General features: G+C 55.0%; 3 protein-coding genes across 3 annotated transcripts; 1 reads left to right on the top strand and 2 right to left on the bottom strand.

The window, feature by feature from the left end:
- Positions 1–9,877: 9,877 nt before the first annotated feature.
- On the top strand, positions 9,878–13,048 carry CD63 (CD63 molecule). The gene is made up of 8 exons (XM_079937470.1): positions 9,878–9,961; positions 10,524–10,600; positions 11,522–11,710; positions 11,878–11,952; positions 12,055–12,150; positions 12,257–12,394; positions 12,639–12,722; positions 12,892–13,048. Exons 2-8 carry the CDS (start codon positions 10,535–10,537, stop codon positions 12,955–12,957), a joined length of 714 nt encoding a protein of 237 aa, XP_079793596.1. The 5' UTR covers positions 9,878–9,961; positions 10,524–10,534; the 3' UTR covers positions 12,958–13,048.
- Positions 13,049–14,305: 1,257 nt separating this feature from the next.
- RDH5 (retinol dehydrogenase 5) lies at positions 14,306–17,031 on the bottom strand (the record flags this gene model as incomplete). Its single annotated transcript, XM_079937672.1, has 4 exons — positions 16,707–17,031; positions 16,281–16,539; positions 14,825–14,988; positions 14,306–14,529 (listed from the first exon to the last, which is right to left on the bottom strand). Exons 1-4 carry the CDS (start codon positions 17,014–17,016, stop codon positions 14,306–14,308), a joined length of 957 nt encoding a protein of 318 aa, XP_079793798.1. The 5' UTR covers positions 17,017–17,031.
- Positions 17,032–18,997: 1,966 nt separating this feature from the next.
- BLOC1S1 (biogenesis of lysosomal organelles complex 1 subunit 1) lies at positions 18,998–22,651 on the bottom strand. The gene is made up of 4 exons (XM_079937908.1): positions 22,504–22,651; positions 21,697–21,769; positions 19,474–19,606; positions 18,998–19,192 (listed from the first exon to the last, which is right to left on the bottom strand). Exons 1-4 carry the CDS (start codon positions 22,562–22,564, stop codon positions 19,082–19,084), a joined length of 378 nt encoding a protein of 125 aa, XP_079794034.1. The 5' UTR covers positions 22,565–22,651; the 3' UTR covers positions 18,998–19,081.
- Positions 22,652–25,515: the final 2,864 nt, after the last annotated feature.

Here is a 25,515-nt window from a genome sequence, read left to right on the forward strand (position 1 = left end):
AACCTCTTCCCAGACCTCAGTTTCTTCAGGCTGATTTCTTGAGTCTAAAGACCTAGAGGTCAAACAGACAAATAACCAGTAGATTGAAAATATTTGAGGGGATCAGATCAGATCTTGCTTGCTTCCTGGCACACACAATGTTTACTGAATACGTGGATGAACGTTATTGGGCTTCTCAGGCAGAACAGAGAGACATTGGTTTCCACTTTGCATTAGATGGAGCACTGGGTGTAAGGACAGAGTTGGTCTGGGGAGCTGGAGTGGAATGAGGTTAGAAACTGGGGTCCAGGTGTGAGAAGAAGGTTGGGTAGGGATGAGGAGGACCAAGCTGGGGAGCTTGAAGAGATGATCCATTCCATGGAGAGCAGGAACTAAGACTGCAGCAGAATGAAAAAAAGCAAAAAAACCCAAAAAACTTAGACAGCTGGTTCCCTCCAAGACACGAGCATCTCAACATTTCATCAAGTTTTTTCATCTATAAAATAGGATCACATTGCTTGCCCTCAACTGGCTGTGAGGATTATACAACAATCAATTAATCGTGGCCTTCATGGGCTTCTTTTTCATGATTATTTGCTTTCCTTTCTGATTTCCCAGAGCAGGGATTACCTTCACCACATATTCTGGCATATCCTGTTCTCCAAAATGTTTCTCTGATGTCATTTCCTCAGCAAAATTGCAAACTCCTTGAGAGCAGAGGTGGTGTCACCTCTTTCTCCCTCAGAGGAGGTGGCCCAGCTTTCACTTCCCTACCAGACATGTAGCTAGCGGCAGGTCTATGAGAGATGCAAAGGTAAGTAAGACTTGGCCCCCTTTTTCAGGGGCCAGATGCCTCCTTGATATCGCCATCTGGACACACCCTCAAATATCATAGATTAAATATGGTAAACAGAGAACTTCTCTCCCCTGACTGTGCCCCCATCCTGCTCTGTATCGTTTTAGTGAATGACAATCACCCAGGTCGAAAATCTGGATGTAGCCTTCACCCTCTTTCTCTTGATCATTTCCGAATCTTTGCACAAGTTGTTTCCTCTTCTTGAACAACTCCCCTTCCTACCTCCACTCCCTCCCTCCGCCCCCCAACTTACTCTTTCTTCAGGTCTCAGTATAGATGAGATTCTGGACATGTCCTCCAGGAGTCCATTCCTGACTCCCAAGACTAGAGTAGATGCTACTCCTAGCTATACCTGCACCATCCTGTGTGTCATGGAGGTTAATCACATAGCTTCTAGACTCAAACTAGGCTGCCTGGGATCAAGCCCCAGAGCTCTCCCCCTTTTCTGGCTGTGTGAACTTGGCTCTATGCCTCAGATTCCTCACCTGTAAGGTGGAGATAACAATACTGTACCTCTCTCATAAAGCTATGAAGATTAACCGCCTGACACACAGTTCTAAATGAGATAATTAGTCATTACTACTACCTAACTTATCAGCCTCACACTGTGAGACCCAAGAGAGCGGGAGCTTTTTTCACCAAAGTATTCCTTAACGGCTTTGAATAAAGAATGAATGAACCCTGCTCACTGGCTCTGGTCAGAGCCAGGTTAGGGAAAGAAAACTGTATATTTATGGCCATAAGGAGTTATGGGTACCTGCCAAATACTAGAGAGCAAGAGTCTGGAACTTGTGAGACAGAAAGGATTTTCTGCCTCCTGGCTTCCTCCCGCGGGTTACAGGACTGCATTTAATCCAATGAGTGGGCAAGACTGCCATCTGGTGGTCGAATCTGGAATTTCTGCTTGGAGGTGGGTCTAAAACGACTTTTTTTTTTTTTTGCATACTTTGTGTATTTTCACTTTAGATTTCTAGTCCAAGAAGTTCTATATCATAAAGTATTAAGCCTTGTTTCTCGCTCCACCCCCTCCTAGATCTTGCCTCTTTCCTTGAGTTCCCTCAGGCTTGGTACTGTTGGGTTCCCTTGAGTTGTAGGTAAACCTTGGGAGGTCTCTTTCAGGAGCTTCAGACTTCCAGCTGCCCTAGACCCAGTCCCGAGGAGGGGACCCTGCTGGCTTTAAGGAAAAGGAATTTGGAGAGATGTGGACATTTAGATCCTTCCTCATCACAACACTAGCTAACCAGGGTTTGGGGCCCCGCCCACTGCCCTGGTCTCCCAGGCAACTGTCTTCCTGCCAAGGGTGCCCCTCTCCCGGTGTTACCCAGGCAACCTTCAGGCCCGCCTCCTTCAAGGTCCTGACTGGTTCATAGCAAATGTGGGTTGGGGCGTAAGGGAGGCACTGAGCTTTGAAGGGTGTGAGCTGCTGGGAGAGAAGCAGGGATGAGGTTTCAAGAGCTGCTGTAGGCAAGAGGTGCTTGTGTAGCCCTGGGTAGAGGGTCCCTTATGTTACATCCTCAGGAAAAGGAACTGCAGGTCCCAGGAGCTGGTCACCAGGGTCCGAGGCCAGAGACACCTGGACCACTTTCAGAGCTGCAGACCCCAGCACTGGGAGCCACTGTGAGGAGGAGGGGCTCCTGCTATCCTGCACTGCTACCATGCACCAAAACTGCCTTGTCCATCAGAGCTGGGCTTAGTGGGCAGTAACTCATGACCTCTAATCCCATCTCTTCTTGCTTCGTCCTCCTAAAGACCCTATTACTAGGGTCAGTGGACTCATTCCCTGGCACTGCAGGTCCTTCCAAGGAGGGGAAAGGCTGGGCCATTGAGAAGCAGCTGGGAAGGGGGGCTTCCCTAGGAGGGGCTTTCCCCTCCTGGCCCTCCCAGCAGGAGCCTCAGGGAACGTGGTGTGGGGAGGCTATTCTGGGCTGGGGAGAGTTTGTTTGTGGAATGGGCCCCTCCCAGGTCCCTGCCCACAAACCCTGAAGCCCTCAGAGAGAACCTCCCTGTGTAATTACCATCCTCTCCCACATCACTGTTCTAAACCCTATAATTACCCTGCCTGGATTGTCGGGCAGGCCTGTTAACCTCTTTAACCTCGAGGCCCTCTAGGAGAAGTTGGAAGTTGGGAAGAGGGAGCCAAAGACTTAGCGTTTTGGAGGGAGGGGGTGGAGGTGGGTGGGATACAAGTGGGGAACCCTGAGAATCACTAGGACTCACATCTTCCTCCAGTGCCCCTGCCCCCATCCGCTCCCCCTACGTTCTCAGGGCAGGCCCAGCCCTCTCAGTCCTTGGGTGTGCCCTCTTTCTACCTTCACTCTCGGTCTCCCCAGGCCTGCCCACCTCTTCCTGTCTTTCTTTCCTGTTGCTCCTTCTCCAGGCCCGTGGTGGGGTCCTGCTGGGGGCGGTGGCCAAGGCTGGCCCCTTGGCCCAACTATGCTGGCAGGAGGCACCACTATTCCAGCTGTTGGTCAAAGAAAAGGAGGGGTCTGAGCACAAAGTCTGCTTCTCTAGGGACTTCAAACCCCTGGTAGATGTGCTGATCCAGCCCCAAGGAACAGAAACCTGGGCTAAACACCCTGCCCCGCATTGCCTCTTTCTCCTTTCTCGCAGATTCATTTATTTTTTTTAAAGATTTATTATTATTTTTTTTGATGTGGACCATTTTTTCAAAGTCTTCATTGAATTCGTTACAATATTGCTTCTGTTCCACGTTTTGATTTTTGGCCGCGAGGCATGTGGGGTCCCAGCTCCCCGACCGGGGATGGAGCCCGCACCCCCTGCACTGGAAGGCGAAGTCTGGACTGCCAGGGAAGTCCCTCTCCCGTATTCTTGTGTGCTACCTCTCAGGAGATACTCTAGTTGTGCTGACTCTCAGGTGGAGACCACTGCGCTCCCGACCAGGTCCTGGTCCAGACCCACACAGCAGCCGAGCTCCTGGCCCAGGTGGTGCATGGAAGGCCAGGGGCTGCAGCTGCCTCTCCTGCCCCGTCACCAGCTGGGCGTCTGCATTGACCCTGTTGTAACAGTGACACAGGCTGGGAGGAGGCTGGGACAGGAGTCAGGCAAGGGTAGGGGGAAGGAGTGGCCAGAGGTCAGGGGCTGGGGGCCCCAGGAGCAGTGAAAGAAATGGGTAAGAATGTGGGGGGAGAGCTGAGGAGGCAGCCTGGCAGCGGGGCTGGGGTGGAGCCGGAGCTGGAACTCTGGGCCAAGGCCAAGTTGAGTAGGACCTAAAGGAGGCTGGGTTGTCCCTCCCAACCCTTTCCTTGGCCATCTCAAGTGGGGCGGCGTCCAGATATTTCTCAAAGCGAAATCATCGTAACTTCCATGAGTCTAAAAACAGGGTATGATCAAGACTTTATCATTCTTAAGGTAACAAAATTGATCCCCTTCATTCCCCTCTGATCCTCCCAACTGCCCTGTGAGGTGAGGGAGTAGTCTCCCTCCTGCCTAAGTGGCAGAAAGCTGAGGCTCAGGGAGGGCAAGAGTTTGGTCCAAGTCACCCACTCACGTGGGGGAGAACGTGTCTCTCACCAAGGCTTCTGACCTCAGGGCGCTGATGCTGATGGCGAACGTGGTGCACCCAGCCCCGGAGCTGGTGTGTCAAGACCCTGGTTCTCATCTGCAGGTGGTGGCTGAGTCGGTGGCTTCATCTCTCTGGGCCTTACTTTCCTCACAGTGAGGAGGTAAGCTGACTTTGGCAGTGATGATGTTCTCCTGGGTACTATGGTGCGCTGTGACTGGAGGCCCCTCTCTATGCCCACAGACTCCAACAATCAGAACATCTCCAACCTTGCCCTTGTTTTGATCTAACCCTGCCCTCTGGGAGCTGCTATCAAGCACCCATGCCTCCCTCATATCTAAAGCTGGGGCCTCTGGATTGAAATCTCAGGCCCCCAATTCAGACCCAACCTCTTGACCTTAAGTCCCAGCATCACCCTTCCTACCTTCCCCAGTGTAGAGATGCACCCTTTTCCTTTCTCTCTCCCATCCGTGTCTCCTCCTCTTCTTTCTCTCCACCCCCTCCTTCATGTCTGTTTCCCCTCTCCTATCCCGCAACCTCTCCCTTGTCTTCCACTCTCCTCTATTTGCTCCTGTATCTCTGTGTCCCTCTCCAACCCTCCTCAACTCTTCCCTCTCTTTCCTCCTCTCCTTCCCCATGCCTCCTGGCTCCTCTACCATGCTCCCCTGCCCCCAAGGGCTTCTGCAGATAGAAGTTCCCAGTTCACTGGGGCCTCTACTACCAGGGCACCTGCGTCTTATCTCTGAGCCGGCCCCTCCCAGTGGGGCTCAGGCAGGGGTCCTGCTGAGTGGAGGGAAGGTGTCTGCAGCAGGCGCTGGACTCTGTACGGATCTGAGCTTTGGGAGGCCTTGGGCGCTGGCTATAAGCTACTGTGTGTTGCACTGGGTCTGGCCGATGCCTACGTGCTCTCAGATGGCAACCACCCTTGCTTGGGACACCTGAGGCCCCCATGCCCTGCTGCTGGCCCTGGTTGGAGAGCTAGAGGGCAGCCTGGCTCTGCTGTGTGGGCAGGGGACAAGCCCACCCCACTCACCCACCACCAGCCAGTGCCAGGCGCTGAAGGGACAGAAGCCTGAGCTAATCAGGCGGCTTGGTGGCATTTCTGGACACTAGCACTTGGAGTTGGTGCTGAAAGCTCTGAAGGATGTGATGTGAAGGCCAAGTCTGAGGTCAGCCTCCTCCCCACTCAGAGGTACACAGGGCTCTATGCCTACTTCCCAGGCTAGAGGGGTAGGCCATTCTCTTTTAAAAAATTGTGTTAGGGACATAGAGAACAGACTGGCGGTTGCCAAGGGGGAGGGGGCCGGGGGAGGAATGGAGTGCGAGGTTGGGGTTAGCAGATGGAAACTTTTTTTTTTTTGGCCTCATCAAGGGATCTCGATGAGGGATCTTACTTCCCCGACCAGGGATCAAACCCGTGGCCCCTGCAGTGGAAGCACAGAGTCCTAACCACTGGACCGCCAGGGAATTCCCCAAGCTTTTATATATATAGAATGGATAAACAACAAGGTCCTACTGTATAGCACAGGGAACTACATTCAATACCTTATGATAAACCATAGTGGAAAAGAATATAAAAAAAGAATGTATATACGTGTATAACTGAATCACTTTGCCGTACAGCAGTAATTAACACAACTTTGTAAGTCAACTATACTTCAATAAAAAATTATGTTAAATAAAATTAAAAAATTATGTATACATAACACAAAATTTACCATTTTAACCATTTTTTTAAGTGTTCAGCGGCTCTAAGTATATTCACGTGTTGTGCAACTGTCACTACCATTCATCACCAGAACTCTTCCATCTTCCTAAACAGAAACTGCACACCCAGTGGGACGACAACCCCCTATTCCTCCCAGCCCCCGGCAGCCACCACACTACTCTCTGTCTCTGTGAAGGTGACCAGGAATGGACTTTTCTTGCCCTCTCCCTTCCAGCTCCACACAGGTCTGTTCTCCGGGGTTTCCCTGGCCCCATCCTTTCTCTCCCATTGCGTGATCAAGCTGCTGCAGTACTCTGCACTGGCCACAGTTTGCTCCCTGCCCTTCCCCTGGCGTTCCTCTAGGAGGGTCCCATTCTCCTGACCTTCACCTCAGCTCCACCCCTGGATGCCTCCACTCCCCACTCAGCAGGTACTTGGGATCCTGCCCTGACATTGCTCTGGAAAAGGCCACCTCATCCAATGGCCTTCTCTGGCATCTCACCTTTCTTTACTATTTGGTGCTTCTGGCCACTGTCCCCTCCTCCTGTCATGGAGTTCTCTTTTCTCTTGACCTCTGAGAGAGAGAGGAAAAAGCACGGGCTTTGGAACCCCCAGAGATATGGGTTCAAATCCTAACACTGCCCTTTACCTGCTTGGACTCTGGGCACATCACTCCCTGTCTCTGAGCCTCAGTTTCCTTATCTCTAAAACAGGACGAATCATACGGACCTCACCAGGTTGTCATGAGGATTAAATGAACTCATGGCTCTAAGTGCCCAGCACAGTGCCTGGCAGAGTGCAGGGGTCCAGCTCCGCAACTTCCTTTCCCTTTCAGCTCCTTTACTCCCCCATGTTCCTTAAACATAAGGGTTTCCCAAAACTCTGTCTCTGTTTTCTTCTCTTGCTCTGGCCTTCACCCATCTATGGATTTAGATATCACTTTATATATATATATATTTTTTAAAAATTTTATTTATTTTTGGCTGCGCCGGGCCTTTGCTGCATGTGGGCTTTCTCTAGTTGCTGTGAGCGGGGCCTACTCTTCGTTGCGGTGCGCAGGCTTCTCATTGCGGTGGCTTCTCTTGCTGTGGAGCACAGGCTCTAGGCACGCGGGCTTCAGTAGCTGTGGTGCACGGGCTTCAGTAGTTGTGGCTCACGAGCTCTAGAGCGCAGGCTCAGTAGTTGTGGCCCACAGGCTTAGTTGCTCCGCGGCATGTGGGATCTTCCCGGGCCAGGGATTGAACCTGTGCTCCCTGCATTGGCAGGCGGATTCTTAACCACTGCGCCACCAGGGAAGTCCTAGATATCACTTTTTATCTCCAGTCTGACTACTCCCTCCCGAGTTTCACACCCCCAATTCTAGGTGGGACATCTCCACCCAGCTGCCTCTCATGTGCCTCCTGCCTTGGGTGACAACCACCTCTCCCCTGGGCGCCCAGGTTTGGAAACTCTGAGTCATCTCAGACTCTTCCCACTTCCTCTCCTGCTCCCACAGGTAAGCAGTCACCCCATTCTTTGATCTTCCCTCTCTGAAGGGCTTTTCCAAGGCTTTTCCCCTCCTTTCCCTGGTTCTGGCCTTCATCAGCTCTCCCTTGGACCATGTTGTACCAGCTACCCTCCAGACACTCATCTCTCCTTTCACGGTAGGGCCAATCCCAAGAGAGTTCACCCACCCTCTCCCCTCTGCCTCTAGAACACACCCCACACAGCCACTAGGTTCTCAACAGTCCTGTCACCCAGACTGTCTTCTTCTTTTGCTTCATCTATTGTTTTATGAAGTATTCCAAAATAAATTACAGACAGGACATCTCACCCTTAAATATTTTCGTATGCAACTTTAAAAAATAATTTTCCTATATAATCATACTATCGTCACAGCTAACAAAATTACTTTCTCATGTCTAATCCTCCGTTAATATGCAGATTTGCCTAGCTGTTCCCAAAATGTCTTTCACAGTTTGTTCAGGCAAAGGTTCAGTCAAAGACCAAGCATTATACTTGGTGGTGAGGTAGCTAAAGTTTCTACATCTTGACTTCAGCCCACCTTCCCCCACTCCCATCTGTCACCACATCCTTCCCCAGCCCTGTGAGCTGGCCAACCCCAACGTGTCATGGACTTTTTTTTTTTTAATATTTATTTATTTAGTTGGCTGCACCGGGTCTTAGTTGCGGCAGGCATGTGGGATCTAGTTCCCTGACCAGGGATCGAACCCGGGTCCCCTGCATTGGGAGCTCAGAGTCTTAACCACTGGACCACCGAAGTCCCCATGGACTTTGAAAACTACTCCTTTTTTACACTTGGCCCTTTCCTTGTCCCTGGAACCGAGCGACTACCCTTTTATTGTCTAAGGTCACCTGGGAGCGCACCACCCACCTCTGTGAAATCTGTTCTTTTTCTTTCTTCTCTGGGGCAGAGGCACCACCTGTCCCTCCCTCTGCGCTCATCCAGCTGCCACCAGGGGTTTCTGCCTCTGTTCACAGTGTGGGCTCGGTTCTGCCTGCTGGCAGAGGACGGGGCCACCAATTGCCTCACCTCGCTGGCCCTGCGCCCAGCACGTGCCTGGCAGAAACAGATGAAACTCCTTTCTTCAGCTTCTTTGCTCCTCCTCCACGGCCTGCCTGCCGTGATAATTGGGAAGCAAAATCCAGAAGGGGCTTGGTGTGTCTTGCTGGAAGATTGTGATCCTGGAAACTGGTCCTCAGCCCAGCCCAGATCTCCTTCCTTCTGCTCTTATAGTTTCCTTCCTTGTGCACACGTACTGAAGGCTCAGGAAACGGTTCTTCAGGCAGGACCAGAAGAACCTAAGGGGTTGGGTCCAGGCCAGGGGGGCAGGGGTGTTGTGGTTGGTTCTGTCCTTTGCTTGTTCACACAGCTCCTTCTGCGGACCACCACGCAGAAGAGGTGCGTGGCAGCTTGAGACCAACCCCCTCACCTTCCAGTCCTCTCCTGGCCTTGCCCTGTGGGCTGTCCGCTAGAATGTGATGGAGAAATCCAGGGGATATATGCCATGCCCGCCTTAGTGTCCTCCCCACACCTCTACCGTTAACAGGCTGATCCAGGAGGGGTGGGAGCTGACCTCAGCAATCCTCTCCCAGAGGGAGGGACCTGACTCTGACGTGCCATGATTGGGTGGAATGGTGCTGGGAAGGGCTTCCTCCACGTCGCGGCTCACTACTCAGGAGCCCTAGACAATGGAGAAGGGACTAAGAGAGAGAGGGACAGGAACACCCACTCTAGAACGCTGGGGGATTCCCAGGATGTGAGGCTGGGGACTTTCTGAAAGTTTATTCTGCCCCCACCCGATTCCAGAGAGCCAGCAGCGCCCTCTGCTGACTCAGGGAAGGGGTGGAATGGAGCTAGAGCGAGAGGAAGGGAGTGGGCTCTGGGTGGAGAATGCAGGCCTCTTGAAGACCATCTTGTCACCTCGACTCAGCTCTGCCGCCCGGCCGGGCGCTCAGAGAGTAACTTCGGGCCGCTCATCCCTCCTTTGGCTCTCACACGTCTCCTCCGTTTCCCTGAGCCAGAGAGAACCAGGCGGCGCCGGATCCCGCTCTCCTACCCCGAGGTGGCCCCCTTCTGGCGGCGCCAGGAGGGCGCCAGGCACCCCGAGGTCCTGCCCTGGGCGTCCTCTCTTTGCGGGGGTGGGCGCTGTCTTACGGGCAGGGGCCACGTGGCCTCGACCGGGCTGGGGGCTCGGCCTTCCCCACGCGGGCCGGGTGACTCAGGCCGCAGCTGTTCCCGCGTCACATGAGGGAGGCTGGGGCCACTCGGCGGGGGAGGGGGCTGTGGCTGGAGTCGGGGCGGGGCCGCGCGCCGGGCGGGGCCAGAGCCGGGGGGCGCAGCTAGAGAGCGCCTGAGCCGCGGCAGGAGAGCAGCGCACAGCGTCGGGGAGCCCAGGTGAGGACGCGGGGCTCGCGCCGGCTTCCGCGTGGGGTGGGGAGGGGCTCGCCCCGGGCCTCCGAAGATCCGCCGCGTTCCTCGCCGCTCCCGAGGCCCTTGCAACTTTGCAAAGTTCCGGAGGCCCGGGCGGAGTGGGGGTGGGGGGGCGCCGGCCGCACTTCTGTTTGGCGGTGGTCAGAGCCCAGGGGAAAGGGCCTGGGGGTCGGGCTGGGGCTGAGGACTGTTTCTCGTGACTAGTTAGGTGGGGAGGGGGTGTTTAACGCCTGGGGGCTGGAGGGTCGAGGGTGGGCGTCCGGCCCTGGCCCCCGCCGGCGCCCTGGGTTGGGTCCCGGGCCGCGGAGGCGGCGGGGCGGGGTCCGGGCTGGGCGGCGGGCGCCCCCACCCCTCTCCTGCGGGGAGAAGAGGGGGCTGGGAGACGTGGATCTGACCGCGGGTTTCCGGGTGGGAGGGGCCTGGAATGGGGGCCCCGCAGGGAAGGTCTCGAGGCCCGGCAGGGAGCTCGGAAGCCGAGATCCCCCTTCGACAGGTTCTGATCCCCCTGCCGTCCCCTCTGCCCCAGGCCAGGCAGCCATGGCGGTGGAAGGAGGAATGAAATGTGTCAAGTTCTTGCTCTACGTTCTTCTGTTGGCCTTTTGCGTGAGTGGGGAGCGGGGACGGTGAGGGCGCGCTGGCAGGGTGCGGGGAGACCTGGCTCCGGAGTGGTGAGGGCTGAGGGGCCAGGAATGAAGGCAGCTGGGGACCAGATGTGGAAGGAAAGCCCGGGAACGACCGAGGCCAGCGCGGCCGTCCTCTTCTCCAGCTTTCAGGAACCTCTGAGGCTGGTTTGGACCGACAATGGCGGGCCACCCTCCCCGTAACCCCTCCGGGCCCTTCCTGTCTGGTGACCCAGTCTCTTGTGATATGGGGCAGTGGGGCAACCAGCCAACCGCCTGATGCTATCGCCACCCTCCTCTCTCCCCCTCCGCTCCGTCATTTCTTGCCATTCCCTCATCACCCCTGCCGGCTGCTTGGGGTGGGTAAGGGCTCTGCCCACCTCCATTGCTCCCGTCCTGGGCTCCTGGCTGGAGAGGCTACCGTTTGTCCAGGAAGGGGCAGGCTACTTTTACCCCCTTTTCCTCCTCCCTGGCCTAGTCGGCTTGAGGAACCCTAGTCACAGCTGATGAGGATGTGGTGGGCATTGGAGGATAGTGAGAGGGCAGTTCTGGGAGCCCTGGAGGCCCAGAGGAAGCGGCTCAAAGGAAGCACTGCTCTTTGTTGGTGTTAAGCACTGCCCTGGGGTCAAGGCTTTCTGAGAACGTCTCTGTTTGCTTTTGGTGAGGAGCTTCTTGAAAGAAGGCGTGGTTCCTCCTGGTTGCCTTCTCCCAGAGAGCCTTGAACAATTTCCCAGCCCTCACTGTGGGGCAAGGATGCGTCCTCCTTCTCCCCCATAGTCAGAAGTTTCCTGGGGCTGTGAGAATCGGCCTCTATGGCGCAGGGTTCCGCCTGTGTCCTGGGTGCACCACCGTGAAGGGCTGATGGGTTGTGGGTCTTCTGAATCCTGACCTGCCCTCCTCCCAGGCCTTTGCAGTGGGGCTGATCGCTGTGGGCATAGGGGCCCAGCTTGTCCTGAATCAGACCATCACCCCGGGGACCACCCCTGGCTCCCTGTTGCCCGTGGTCATCATCGCAGTGGGTGCCTTCCTCTTCCTGGTGGCCTTTGTGGGCTGCTGCGGAGCCTGCAAGGAGAACTACTGTCTCATGATCACGGTGAGTGGGTACAGGCCAGCCTGGGTGCCTGGGACTGCGGAAGGGCATTTCTCTGGAGGGGGCTTGTCGGGGTGGGTGGGTGAGGGAAACCTTGGTGAACGTTCCCGAGACCGGCAGGCCCATCTCACCCAGACTCCAAACGTGACTCCCGTCCTTTGCACCTGCAGTTTGCCATCTTCCTGTCCCTTATCATGCTGGTGGAGGTGGCTGCAGCCATTGCTGGCTATGTGTTTAGAGACAAGGTAAGCAAGGAGTAAAGGGAGGGCCTTGCCTCAGAGGCCTGGAGACTCTGGGACCCAGGTGCCCTGAATTCTGGCCTCAACAGTGCTCCTCCCTACTCCCAGGTGATATCAGAATTTAATAAGGATTTCCGGCAGCAGATGCAGAATTATCCCCAAAACAACCATACAGCATCGATCCTGGACAGTATGCAGGAAGACGTGAGTGGGGTTGCTGGGAGCAGGGGTAATGGGGGAAGGAGATTCTCATCTCTATGTTGAAGATGGAGGTTCACCTAACAGCCTTTTCCCCCATATCTTTCCGCAGTTTAAGTGCTGCGGGGCGGCTAACTACACAGACTGGGAGAAGATCCTGATGGTGGCCAAGCGAGTCCCTGACTCCTGCTGTGTCAATGTCACTCAGGGCTGTGGGATTAATTTCAACGTGAAGGATATCCATACTGAGGTAGGGAGGGGGCTGAGATAGTAGGGGACTTGGGGAAGCTGGGAAATGTTTCAGGAGGAAAGAGGGACCCGGGGTGGAGGTGGAGAGGGTTGGGGCTCTGGGAAGTTGGGCGTCAGGGGTGGGGAGGGAATTTGGGTATACTAGGGGTGGGGTTAAAGGTACAGAGGGTGGGGGAGAGACAGATGGTCCAAGGAAGGTGGGTGGGAAGTTTCTGATGGTGTCTTGTGTGCCTGCCACCCTTCAGGGCTGTGTGGAGAGGATCGGGGGCTGGCTGAGGGACAAACTGCTGGTGGTGGCTGCAGTAGCCCTGGGCATTGCCTTTGTGGAGGTGAGAGACGCCCTTGAGCATCTGGGATCTAGGGGCAGTGGGAGGGTGCTGAGCAGGAGGTGCTGGCCTGGGGAGGGGAGGCCTGGTGGTGTTTGGGGTCTCTTGGGTGGGCCCCGGGTACCTTACTTCCCTGACTCCCCTTCACCCCCATCTCTGTCTTTGCTTCTAGGTCCTGGGTATCGTCTTTGCCTGCTGCCTTGTGAAGAGCATCCGAAGTGGCTATGAGGTGATGTAGGGGGTCTAGTCTCTTCAGCCCCCTCATCCAGGGGAGTGGGTAGTATACTCCAGGTTTTTCAATTAAACGGATTATTTTTTCAGACCGAAAAGAGAGTCTCAGTTTGTCTTAAAGAGTGATACTTTATCCCTTCCCCCTCCTCATCCATGTTCCTGTCCTCTGGGACCCCGTTCTGTTTGCACCTCTGGAAAGGCAGGCCTACTTTGGGGGGTGTGGAGGAAAGGAGGATTGTGCTGAAGGCGTTCGTTGGGCTGGCAGTGGAAGTGGGGATCGCGAGGCGGCTGAGGCCCACTGCCCTCCCTGTCTCCTAGTCTTGTGCTGCCAGGCTCAGTGCTGAAGTGTTCGTGAAGCCATTTCCCACGTCAAAGGGATTCTCTACCAAGGTCCCACCTGGGAGAGACCAGCCCACATCCGCTGTCGACATCTTCTCCCTGGCCTTCTGCCCACCTCTGAGGGCCCAGCAACTCCTTGCCACCCTGACCCTCAAGGGGGCCTGGCTCCTTTCAGGATGGTGACAAGTTGCTTTTATACCTGTGTGGCCAGTGTCTATCCTTCTTGACTTACGTTAGATAACAGAAGAATTTAAGAGGGTATTGGCTTTTTTCCCATGGAAACCACCCAGCTTGGCCTTGACCCCTCTTCATCACCTCCCCATGCCCCGCTTCCCACTCCAAACACTGAATTTCAACCTTACTCCAGGAAGAAAGGAAACATCCAACAGTGCCCTCTAGTGGCCACCCCTCCAGGTGCAGCTTCAAAGATGCCTTACAGATGCAAGACAATCCCCTTGCGCCCCCGAGTGGGTGCTGGTTGTTTTGCAGGTACTAAATGGGCCAGAGACCCTGGAGGATGTCAGCCTAGGTTAGTTAGGAGTTACATAGGGTCTTCCACTGGGCACCTTCATTTTTGCCCACCTACAGTGTTTTTTGTTTTGTTTTGAACAACACACATTTTAATTAATTAATTTTTGGCTGTGTTGGGTCTTCGTTGCTGTGCGTGGGCTTTCTCTATTTGCGGCGAGCGGGCGCTATTCTTCATTGCGGTGTGCGGGTTTCTCATCGTCGTGGCTTCTAGTGTTGCAGAGCACAGGCTCTAGGTGCCCGGGCTTCAGTAGTTGTGGCGCACGGGCTTAGTAGCTACGCAGCCTGTGCGATCTTCCCGGACCAGGGCTCGATCCCGTGTCCCCTGCACTGGCAGGCGATTCTTAACCACTGCGCCACCAGGGAAGCCCCAATACACATTTATTGAGTGCCTGTTTTGTACCAAGCACCAGGCAGTGCCAGGGTGGGGGACAGAAATAAATCAAAGTCCTTGCCTTGAACGACAACCTCTTGCTGGAGGGCTGAGTTCAGTAGACCGCCTGAGCAGGCTTGGGAAGGACCCAGGTGAGCACAGCGTCCACCAGGCTGGCTGGCAGGTAGGAGGCTGGCAGCCAGAGCAGCTTGGCATCCCAGCCTGGGCTGTAGCGGGTTCTGGGGTGACGGGCAGTCAGGGCATGCTCCAGGCACTTGCTCACCTTGGTCAGGTCCGGGTCACAGATCAGGTTCATGATGCGCTGCTGCACTCTCAGATCTGCGGCCCAGCGGACGGTTGTAATCAGTGTCCCTGTCCTGTTCCAGCCTACCTCAGGCCCTATCTCCTGGGGCCTGGGGCTTGCTGCCCAGTAGAGGTGAGAGGGGTCCTCAGTCCCCTCCCCAGTTTGGGGAGTGGGCAGGTTGCACATGGCCTGGGTGTTCTATGGCATCCCGTTCACCCTCACCCCTTCCCTGACTGCTCTACCCACCTCCTCCCAGCAGGCTGGTGCGGGCCTGGCCTTTGTGGCACTCTCATTTCCCTTCATATGCCCCTGCGTGGGCCCATCACTCACATTTGGTGAGGAAGGTCTCCCCATAGAGAGCCTGTGTGGCTGGAGGCAGCCGTGCCCAGCAGGCCTGCAGGCTGTCCTCCAGACTTTCCAGGTTTGTCACGGGGGTTCGGAAGAAGCCAGGCTCCACGATAGAGACTCGTACCCCGAAAGGAGCCACGTCCCGCCTGGAGTGGGGGCAGAGGGAGGTTTCTGGGTTCTTGTCTTTATAGGGAGAGGACTTCAGGGACATGGGTAGGGAGGCTAAGATAGGAAAGCATCACAGGGTCAGTGGTCATGACAGGAAGGGATATCCCCGCTGCCCTGGGATGAGGGGCAAGTGGGGCAGAGGGAAGGAGGTATTTTTGAGGTTTGTTTTCCTTTGTATTCTCTTCTAGCATCTAGAGCAGGGACTTGCAAACTTCTTAAAGGGCCAGACAGTAAATATTTTCCACGTTGCAGATCTAAAAGTAATGATATTATGTAGCTACTTATATAACCGTTTACACTGTCGCCATTTAAAAATGTAAAAGCTATTATTAGCTTGTAGGCCAGTGGCGGGATCTGGCCTGAGAACCACAATCTGCCAACTCCTGAACTGGAAGAACCACAGTCCCCAGATCCCAAAACACAGGGTTGAGCCCCAACGGCTGGATATGGAGGTTGTAGACTGGTGTTTGCTGGGGGAAGGCGGGAGTACTCGGCACAGACTGCAGAAGTCCAAGTATAAAGTACGTGTTCTGTGATGCTGATTGGAAAATTAAAAGACTGAGGCATAGGGACAAAAGTAGACATTGATGTCGTTTGCTGAGTGATGGTGACAGAGGAAGACTTCCTTCAGGAGGTGGGCCCAGCTTGGGGGAATCAAACTCTGCTCCTGTGTCATCCTTAAGTCTCCCTTGTGCTCTCATGGGACTTTGAACATTATTGTTTAAAGATGAGGGGCAGGAGAATGTAATGACCAGGGTCTGTAGGCAAGCAGACCTGGGCATACGTGGCAGTGCTCCCACTGTCATGTGGTCTTGGGGAACTTATGTTACCTAAGGGTGTTAACACCTACCCTTACAGGATTTTTGGGAGAGTTGAATGAGAAAGTGTTCAGTAGAGGTACTAGCTCATGGTAAGTAATAGTTGTTATTAGTAATAATAACATTAATAAGAATGAGAGCGGGCTTTTGGGGGCATTTTCTACGTGCCAGGCTCTGTTGGGGCCTCACATGTACCTCATTTTACTCACCCATGAGGCGGGCCTTCTCATCCTGATTTAACAGAGGAGGAACAAACTGGGGAAAAGAGAAGTAACTGACTAAGGTCACCAAGCTCACATGAGAGAAGGCTGGGATTTGAACCCACAAACTCGAGCCCTAAACTGTCTCTAAGTTTCCACCACGCCCTGCTTTCATCAGCTCTGCAGGGCAGACGCTAACCTGCTTGTTGAGTGGCTCCCCCCGGACTGGGAGCAGGGCCCTGCACCCCTCACCTCAGGCTGTCAGAGAACGCCTCCAGGCCAAACTTGGAGACACAGTAGCCCCCTCCATTGGCTGCCAGGCGGCCCAGCACACTGGTGATGTTGATCACCCGGCCCTGGGCCTGCCGCAGCAGGGGCAGCAGGGCGAGGGTGACCCCGATGGGACCCAGTGTGTTCACATTCAGCACCCGCTGGAAATCCTCCTGTGTCTGCCAAGGTGTGGGCCCGATGATGCCAGCCGTGCCGGCATTATTCACCAGACCAAAAAGCCCTGTGGGGAGGTGAGACAGGCACAGGGTAGGTGAGGCATTCCAATGGGCCCTCTCCTTTCCGGGAGGATCTGAGCCCTGCTCCTCCCCCGCAGTCCCTCTAGCTTCCCACAGCCCCTGCGAGTGCACACCTTACGCCCCGTTCCCGGTGGCCCCTTGCCATACTCACCTGCTTCCCCGACGTGTGTTTCCACCCACTTGGCTGCCTGCCGGACGCTCTGGGGATCTGTGACATCCAGCAGGGTGGTGTGGAGTCGGGAGGAGGCCACCCGCTCGAGGTCCTCTGCCCCTGAGGGGGTCAGGCAGCTGGCCAGGACTCGGAAGCCTCTCTGGTCCAGCCTCAGTGCCAGAAGCCGCCCAAAGCCCGAGTCACAGCCGGTGACAAAGACGAAAGCATCGCTGGCGGGCAGGCTCTGCCGGTCCCTGAGCAACCACAGTGCTGCCCAGAGCGAGACTCCAAGAAGCAGAGGCAGCCACATGGCCGGACCCCAAGTGACCTGCAGGTGGCAGCCGAAGCTGGGCAGGGAGACTTGTCTAGTTTACTCTGGCCCACCAGCCCTCGCCCCTCATATCTTCCCCCTAACTGGAAGTCTCTGGTTTGAGCAGTCTGAGACTCGCAAACTACAGTTCATCTAAGTAAAGCGAAGATCTGGGCAGACCCTGTATCTGTGGGTAACTTAACTAAAACCAGATGAGCTGGGTCCTGTGTGCAGACCCGCCACACAGGAGCAGAGGGATCTTGTTATCACCTCTTACCTCCTGCTAAACCAGCTGGGCCTTATTTTTGGAGACACATACGGAGCCCCTGCATTTTAGTCCTGCTGGCTCCAAGCTTACTGTGTGAGGCCGAGCACCTCACTGTGTCTCGGAACCTGTTTTCTCATCTACCAAGTGGGACTATCACCCAGCACACCCACCTGGGAACCGCGGGGGATCAAAAGGGATAAAGTGTGAGGAGGCGCATGAAAAGCTTTAGGCTTTGAGTTATCAATACATGAACATCTTGCCAGTCTTCTCATAGCCCCCGAGCTCCCAGTACCCTGCTTACCTTCTCAGGGGAAAGCTAGCAGGCACTACAACACCTGAAGTTTCTTCTTTTGCTTTGCTTGAGAAACTTTGCTCCAGGGCTTCCCAGGCTCCCACTAGCTACCACTGAGGCCAAAGTCCGAGGCAGGTGGACTGGGTGCCAGAAGTATTAAGTGCATGTGGGGCGGGGTGGGGGAGGAGGAGCCAGGGAGGCTGAGGCCTGTGGGTTGAAGCCAGGGCTTGCTACAGGCCAGAAGCGCCCAGTGCCCTGCTTGGCTCTCTTTTCCAGTGGGGCTCCCTGACCACCTCTGTCACAGATTTTTCTTTTTCTTTTTTTTTCTAAATTTTTGAATTCCACAAGGCTTAGTCGTTTTTTTTTTTTTTTTTTGCGGTACGCGGGCCTCTCACTGTTGTGGCCTCTCCCGTTGTGGAGCACAGGCTCCAGACGCGCAGGCTCAGGGGCCATGGCCCAGGGTCCCAGCCGCTCCGCGGCATGTGGGATCTTCCCGGACCAAGGCACGAACCCGTGTCCTGCAGGTGGACTCTCAACCACTGCGCCACCAGGGAAGCCCCATTTTTTTGTTGTTGTTTTTTGTTCTTTTTTTAAATTTATTTTTTGGCTGCGTCGGGTCTTCATTGCTGTGTGCAGGCTTTCTCTAGTTGCGGCGAGCGGGGGCTACTCTTTGTTGCGGTGCGCGGTCTTCTCATTGCAGTGGTTTCCCTTGTTGCAGAGCACGGGCTCTCGGTGCCCGGGCTTCAGTAGTTGCAGCTCGCGGGCTCTAGAGCGCAGGCTCAGTAGTTGTCGCCCACGGGCTTAGTAGCTCCGCGGCATGTGGGATCTTCCTGGACCAGGGCTCGAACCCGTGTCCCCTGCATTGGCAGGCGGATTCTTAACCGCTGCGCCACAAGGGAAGTCCTGTCACAGATTCTTAAGAGGAGGGATCTATCAAGGATGGCAGCTGCCCCTCTCTGTTGGTGACCTTGGACCTGTCACTCCTCCCCCTTCCCTGCCCTGAAGTGCTCCCATGCCCAAGAATTAATCTCCCAACTGGTCCAGACTCATGACACTGCTTAGCACCAGGCTGGGAGAGGCCGTGAGCACGTGGAGAGGCAGAGAGCCAGAGCTGGACCAGGCCTGCTCCCTGTCTTGTTTCTCCTCTGCGGGAAATGGAAGTCCTGGGTTAGGAAGCTTGGGACAGGGCCCCCTGCCCTTCTCTGGGGAGGGGTGGGAAACTCCCACCCTCTGCTTACCCAACAGTACCTGCATCAGGTACCAGGCCCAAGGAGGAGAAGAGAGTTGAGCTTGTAAGAGGAAGCTAGTTCCAGCCTCTACCCAAAAGGTACCATTGCTCAGAGGAAGAGTCTTCGAACCTTCCATTCCTACCGCCCACACTGAGCTAGTAGCTCCTTGAGACACACACAGAGAAATGGAGGCTTGTGTTTTATTCATGGCCTGTCACCCTCCTTCCTGCCCGCCTGGGGGAGGTAGGAGGAATGGGGGAGGGGAGGGCAGTGGGGCTAGGAGGGGGCCGACTGCAGCTGCCCTTTGTAGACGTACTCCAGCGCGGTGGCAATGGTGCGCATGTCCAGCTCGATGCTCCGAGCCCAGTTCTCCACATCCCCGATTTCCTGGAAGGTGGTGGTGGGGTGCGGAGTCCGGGAGTCAGGGTGGGTGGGGTGTGGCTCTAGGGGATGGATGGGGGTACTTTCATTCCATCCCCTACAAAGGGCTTCGTGTGGACCCACCAGCTGCTTTTACTTCTCTAGCTTCTGTGACACTGGGGCCATAGATTTCTGGGGCTTCTGGGACGATCCCCACTTCCTCCTCAACCCCAGGCCTGAGGTGACCGCACTGGAGGCAGCCAGTGGGGGCGCAGGATGTGGCTGGAGACGTAGGGAGCGTGGCCTACCTTGAGCGCCTGGTTGAAGTTCTCCACCATCCCGATCCACTGGCCTGTCTGCTTGGCAAACTGGGCAGCCTGGACCTGTAGGGTCTTCACCTCGTGGTCCAGCTTTCTCTGGTTCATGTAGGCCTGGGCCACGCTAGAGGTTGCAGGAGGAAGGAGGTCAACTCGCCCAGCTGGTGGGGAGTGGTCTCCAGAACTGATACCCCACTGCCAGAGTGGGAGGCCGGTCAGGAGTCAGGCTGGAGAAAACCGTGTGATTTTGGCCATTCCTGGATGTGAGGCAAATGACTACGATGTACATGCAAATGAGCCCGGTCCCTTCCTTCCATTCCCAGGATTCCCAGGAGAGCCTAGCCGGGAGCTGACCAGAAACATACCATTTCCTACCCCCAGAGGAGTTCTTGAAGCTGGGTGAGAAAAGGGAGGGTTAACCTGGTGGGGCTGAGGGGTATCACTGAGGAAGAAGCTGGGAGGGAAAAGGGGGCGTGGGGAAGCTTGGGAAATCCAGCGGCAGGGACACATCTGGCAATGATTGGAAGGCCAGAGATCCGTGCGAGAAGTTGGGAAGGGAAATTGGGCTCCTCCCTGAATCTAGGGTGGGATGGGAGAGCAACCCCCTCCCCAGGAACTCAGGGTCAAGGGAAGATATCCCAAGGGCTGCTTCTTGGCTCTCTCTCCCAGTCCTCCTCTCGCCCACACAGATGAACGAACACACACACACACTCTCTCTCTTCCTTCTGCTCTAGGCAACTGGTTTTCTATTCTCCTCGATCATGGTTGCCTGCAGTTACATTACTGCCCCAAGGCTGGTATCCCCGCCCCCCGCTCACCCCCCCCACCCCGCAATAACTGTTCCCCCTTGCTGGCTGATGAATCTTTCATTCCCCACCCCAAAGCTCTGGGTCAGCTGAGAGACTCCACATCCGCTGCCCCCACCCACTGGAATCTGTGGGGACTGGAGGGGACAAGGGGATGGGGCGGGGGGGGGGGTGTCTAGAGAGTGGGAAGGACACCTGACAGGGGCTGAGATAGACTGAGCCTTTGTTTTCCTTTCTGGGGAATGAGAGGAGCCGTGGGCAGCAACACAAAACCCTTTCTAATCTGGCTTTGGCTTAGCTGCCCTCTAAGCTGAAAGTGGGGTGGCCCCTAGCAAAGGAAGAGAAGCAGGAGAAGCCTGGGCCAACCACAGAGCAGAGCCCAGGAGGTGCCAATGTGGGAGGGAGGGAAGCCACAGACCCTGTCCCTTCTCTCTGGGGGACAGCTGGGTCACAGTACGGAGTGTTGGAGGAGCTGAAACAGTCATAGCAGGGTGCTCCCAATGCTTCAAGATTCCCCTGGGAGTTCCTGAAATCCTTATTTTCCCTGTTGACCTCTTGCTTTCTCTCATTCACACTGCGTGGAGGGAGAGGCCTGGAGGGAAGGGAGATCAGAGGCCCCAACCACAGCCTTCTCTCCCTCTAATCTTCCCGAGATGAGCAATGAAGGTGACAGTTCCTGCCTGGCTCACTTAGGTGACTCAGCCTCTGACTTCACAGCCAAGCTATTCGACTTGCCCTGGGGTGGAAGGCATCATACTGCCTCCTTTCTCCCAACAGATGGCCTGGCTATCAGATCATCATCTCTCCACTTTTCTGGGTCACTCAGGGTCAAGAGACAATGTTCTTTGCTCCTTCCCAAGTCACTGGTCATTACTGGCATCCTCACTTAGGACCAAGGCAAGGGGTGGTCTCTGGAGACCCAGAAGGAAGGGAAGTGACAGCCTGGCTCTAAGGTGGCTCCTGGCATAGGTTCTGCCCTCACCCTCACCAGCTGTGCCATCTCTTTCCTGCCAGCTGCTCTCCAGGTCTGCCAGAGGGTGGGAGGTGGAGAAGGAGGGGCTGGGAAGCTGTGGTGAAGGACGGTGCTCTCCCTCCTGCTGGAAGTGACAGCTGCACTTGGACGGGTGAAGAGAGGTGGCCAGACGGCATCACGTTGTGAGCACCAGGGAAGTTATTGTTGGGAAGGGGAAATCTGGCTGCTTTTCCAACCACCGCAGCTGTTCCTCTCTGCCCTTGTTAGGGGTCAGAGCTGGCTCAAGCCTCTCTCCATAAAAGTTAAGCTGGGTGGGAGGAGGATAGGGGAATGAGCAGAACATCTCATCTCCTCAAGAGCAGTCTGAGGGCTAGACCTTGCCAGTGCCTAAACTTGGGGGGGGCGGGGTTGGTGTTGATGGGAAGAGGTTCATACCCCACATTGAGGTGATCCACCAAAGCTTCTGTCAGGCAGGTCGCTGCAGTGATAGCCTCTCGCCTCCTCTTCTCTGGGTGGAGGGGGAAAAGGGATTAGAATGGAGGCTTGGTTTTTTGAGGGGTGGTGCTTAAGGTTCCCCCACCCATTCATTACTATTCTGCTAGTTGTGGGAACATTTCAACTAATCTCAGAGTGCCAGAGCTGAAAGGACCTTGCAAAACATAAAGCAAGCCCTTTCATTTTAGCGGTGAGGAAACTGGTACCCTGAGAAGGGAAGCAATTCGCCCGGGGACGCTAACGAGTCTGTGGCAGCGCCCAGGACTCCAGCCTCTCAGGCACGCTTTTCCCCATGTCTTGGCTTTAGGATTGGTAACTCCGGGATTCCCAGCCCGGATTCAGGAAACAAGGGCCCCACCCCCATTTCGGTGGTTTCAGGCCTCCAAGAATCCCAGCTCTGCTGGGTCCCCAACACCCGCTTCCTTTCAGGAGCGTTCCTTCCCACTTCCACGATGAGCGGCTCCGTGGACCAATCGGCACAGCGTTCCGTGACAGAGGGCGGGGCTAGGATGCCGCGGAGACAGCGTGGGGGGCGTTGCCGCGGGGGACTGGAGCGCTGCTACAGACCAGGGCCCGTTGGCAAGAGAACGGAGCTCCCCAAAAAGCTCCTCTAATTCCCTCTCCCACATGCCCGTGCCCACTGGCCTGCGCCTTTCCTTGGATTTGGGCCGTTACTCAAGGTCCAGGCTCCGGGCTGAGGCTAGGCCGCGGCGGGAGAGAAAACGGCGGACTGGATATTTGGCTCACCCTGCAGCTCCTTGCGTTCATTCTGCTTGGCCTGGTGTTCTTTCAGCAGGCGGGACAGCATGGTCGCGGCGGGCTGGGGGCAGGGCGCGCCCGGCCCCCTCCGGCTCCCGGAACTGGAACGAGCTGCTCGGCTCCCGCTGGGCCCGGGGTCACGTGACTGCAGTGTCACGTGAGGCCCGGAACCGCCCTCCTTTTGAGACTTGGGGTGGTAGGTAATGAGGATCTTGGCTGGGAAGGGAGGGGATAGTAGGGCCAGGTGAGCTCTTGTCTTTATTGGGAGCTCACTTTTGGTGAGTGTGGGAATGTGGGTTTCGTACCCACATTGCAGAACCAGTTTTTAATCTCCTCTGGATCTCAGGCTCCCAGGAGGGTGGTTGTTGCCAGGCTGTCCATCACGGTTCGGTTGTTGCGGGAGCAGAGGCTCCCAGGACTCATTGAAATTCTTTGCCTTCTCTGGCCGTTCCCTCCTGGCAGCTCTGGTCGGTTTTCAGTTGATCCTCAGCTCCTCCCTCTAGGGGGGGAATGCTTTCCTCTCTTCCAGCTCGCTCTCTTCTCACCACCCCACCAAAGTCCCTCAGCTCTGGCTGCTCATTGTCCAGAAGAAACATTTTAGGCCCTTCCAGCGGCCTCCTAGGGAGCTTTGCTAATTTGGCTGGCTATGTGTGGTGAATGTGCAATTCCATCTCTGTCCTTTTGTGGTCAGGGAATGCAAACCCATTTATTTCAGTCTTACCAGTAGAATAAGCTGCTGCCAAAGTAAAAGGTAAATTATATAATACCTCTCTGAACTAAAGAGAAATGCTTCTGGGATTAACCCCAACAAGAAAAAATTATAAACATCAGCAACATATTCTTGCTATTACAACATTCTCTCTTGGTGTACTGTGCACTGACATGCCGGGTGACTTTGGGCAAGTTGCTTGTCCAGTCCGGGTGTTGGTTTTCTCCTTAGGAAAATTAGAAGATCGGATTAAATCAGTGGTTCTCAGCCCTGTCTATACATTAGAATCATCTGGGGAAGTTTTAAAAAATATGCCTTGGTCGAAGACCAATTAACTAGATCTCTGAGGGTGGAGGCCTGGTATAATTATTTTTTAAAAAGTTGTTCAGGTGATTCTGATTTTTTGTTTTTTTGTTTTTGGTATGCGGGCCTCTCACTGTTGTGGCCTCTCCCGTTGCGGAGCACAGGCTCTGGACGCACAGGCTCAGCGTCCATGGCTCACGGGCCCAGCTGCTCCGCGGCATGTGGGATCTTACCGGACCGGGGCACGAACCTGCGTCCCCTGCATCGGCAGGCGGATTCTCAACCGCTGCGCCACCAGGGAAGCCCAGGTGATTCTTTTTTTAAAAAAAATTAATTTTTTGGGCTGTGTTGGGTCTTCGTTGCTGCTCGCCGCGGGCTTTCTCTAGTTACTATGAGCGGGGGCTACTGTTCGTTCTGGTGTGCAGGCTTCTCATTTTGTTGGCTTCTCTTGTTGTGGAGCACAGGCTCTAGGTGCGCGGGCTTCAGTAGTTGTGGCTCGCGGGCTCTAGAGCACAGGCTCAGTAGTTGTGGTGCGCGGACCTAGTTGCTCCGTGGCATGTGGGATCTTCCTGGACCAGGGCTCGAACCTGTGTCCCCCCCCTGCATTAGCAGGCGGATTCTTAACCACTGTGCCACCAGGGAAGCCCTGTTCAGGTGATTCTAGTGTGCATCCAAGGTTGAGAATCACTGCACTAAACCATATCTAAGGCTGTTTCCAACTTTGGCATTCTCTCACTTTGTGATTCAGTTACATAGTTGGAAATTGACTTTATTATATCTACTTGCAGGGGGAGGAGAAATGGATGCTGATTGATTTATTTATTTATCTCTGGCTGCGTTGGCTCTGAGTTGCTGCGCGCGGGCTTTCTCTAGTTGCTGTGCGCGGGGGCTACTTTTCGTTGCGTTACGTGGGCTTCTCATCGCGGTGGCTTCTCTTGTTGAGCACGGGATCTAGGCATGCTGGCTTTAGTAGTTGTGGCTCGTGGGCTAAGAGCGCAGGCTCAGTAATTGTGGCACACGGGCTTAGTTGCTCCACGGCATGTGGGATCTTCCCGGACCAGGGCTCGAACCCGTGTCCCCTGCATTGGCAGGCTTCTTAACCACTGCTCCACCAGGGAAGTCCCGTTGATTGGTTTAGAATAGAACATTCTTGAATTTTCTGAGTCAGAGCTGAAGATTACTGATTAGTTCACTCAACTCTTTGCAGACTAGCATCTTAAATCCCGGGATGTGTACAAGTGTCAAAGGATTAGTGAGTTGAAATGGTTAAGTGGCAGCATAAAGCAGAACATTAAGTGCCAAAATAAAAACTCTGAATAAAAAGTGTTGGATACTGTGTGTATGTGTTTTTGCCTATATGTGTACTTCTTTAACAACATATCCTGAGTGCTTACCATGTGTGAATCACTTTACGTGTATTATTTCATTCCTAGAACAATCATGTGAAGTATAATAACTGTCATCCCCAGTTTGCAGAGGAAGAATCTGCAGTACAGAGCAGTGCAGTAATAGAGTTCATAAGTGGTCTAGCTAGGATACAGATCTGGGCTATCTGAGGCCAGAGCTTGAGTGTAACCACTGTACTATACTATAGAAACCCTGGGAGAGAACCCAGGAGGGGGAGGCCCAGAAGCACTTTTGGGGACGGCCCCATGTCTCTTGTCATTATATCTCTCTATGCTTGTGGGGCATCAGTTGGAGGGAATCCTGGTAGTGGGGGGAGTGTTTGGGAAGAGGCTCCGCTCCAGAGAGGAGCTGATCAATAGAAGCGGGAAGAGTGAGAGCATTGCAGGGCAGCCTGGCCCAGTCCTCCCCCACTCTGGCTTTCGCTTCCAACCGCAGTGAGCCAGCAAAACAGAGGCAGACTGGAAGATGCCTGATGCCTCACTCGCAAAGCTGGGAAAGAAAGGCAGGGGTTGGCCGGCGTGCCAGAGAATGGTGACAAGCGGATCGTGAAACAGAGGGCAGGGGCTAACGAGGGAGGGTTG

Source organism: Stenella coeruleoalba, assembly GCF_951394435.1.
Source record: "Stenella coeruleoalba genome assembly, chromosome: 11".
In the NCBI taxonomy this organism is placed as follows: domain Eukaryota; kingdom Metazoa; phylum Chordata; class Mammalia; order Artiodactyla; family Delphinidae; genus Stenella; species Stenella coeruleoalba.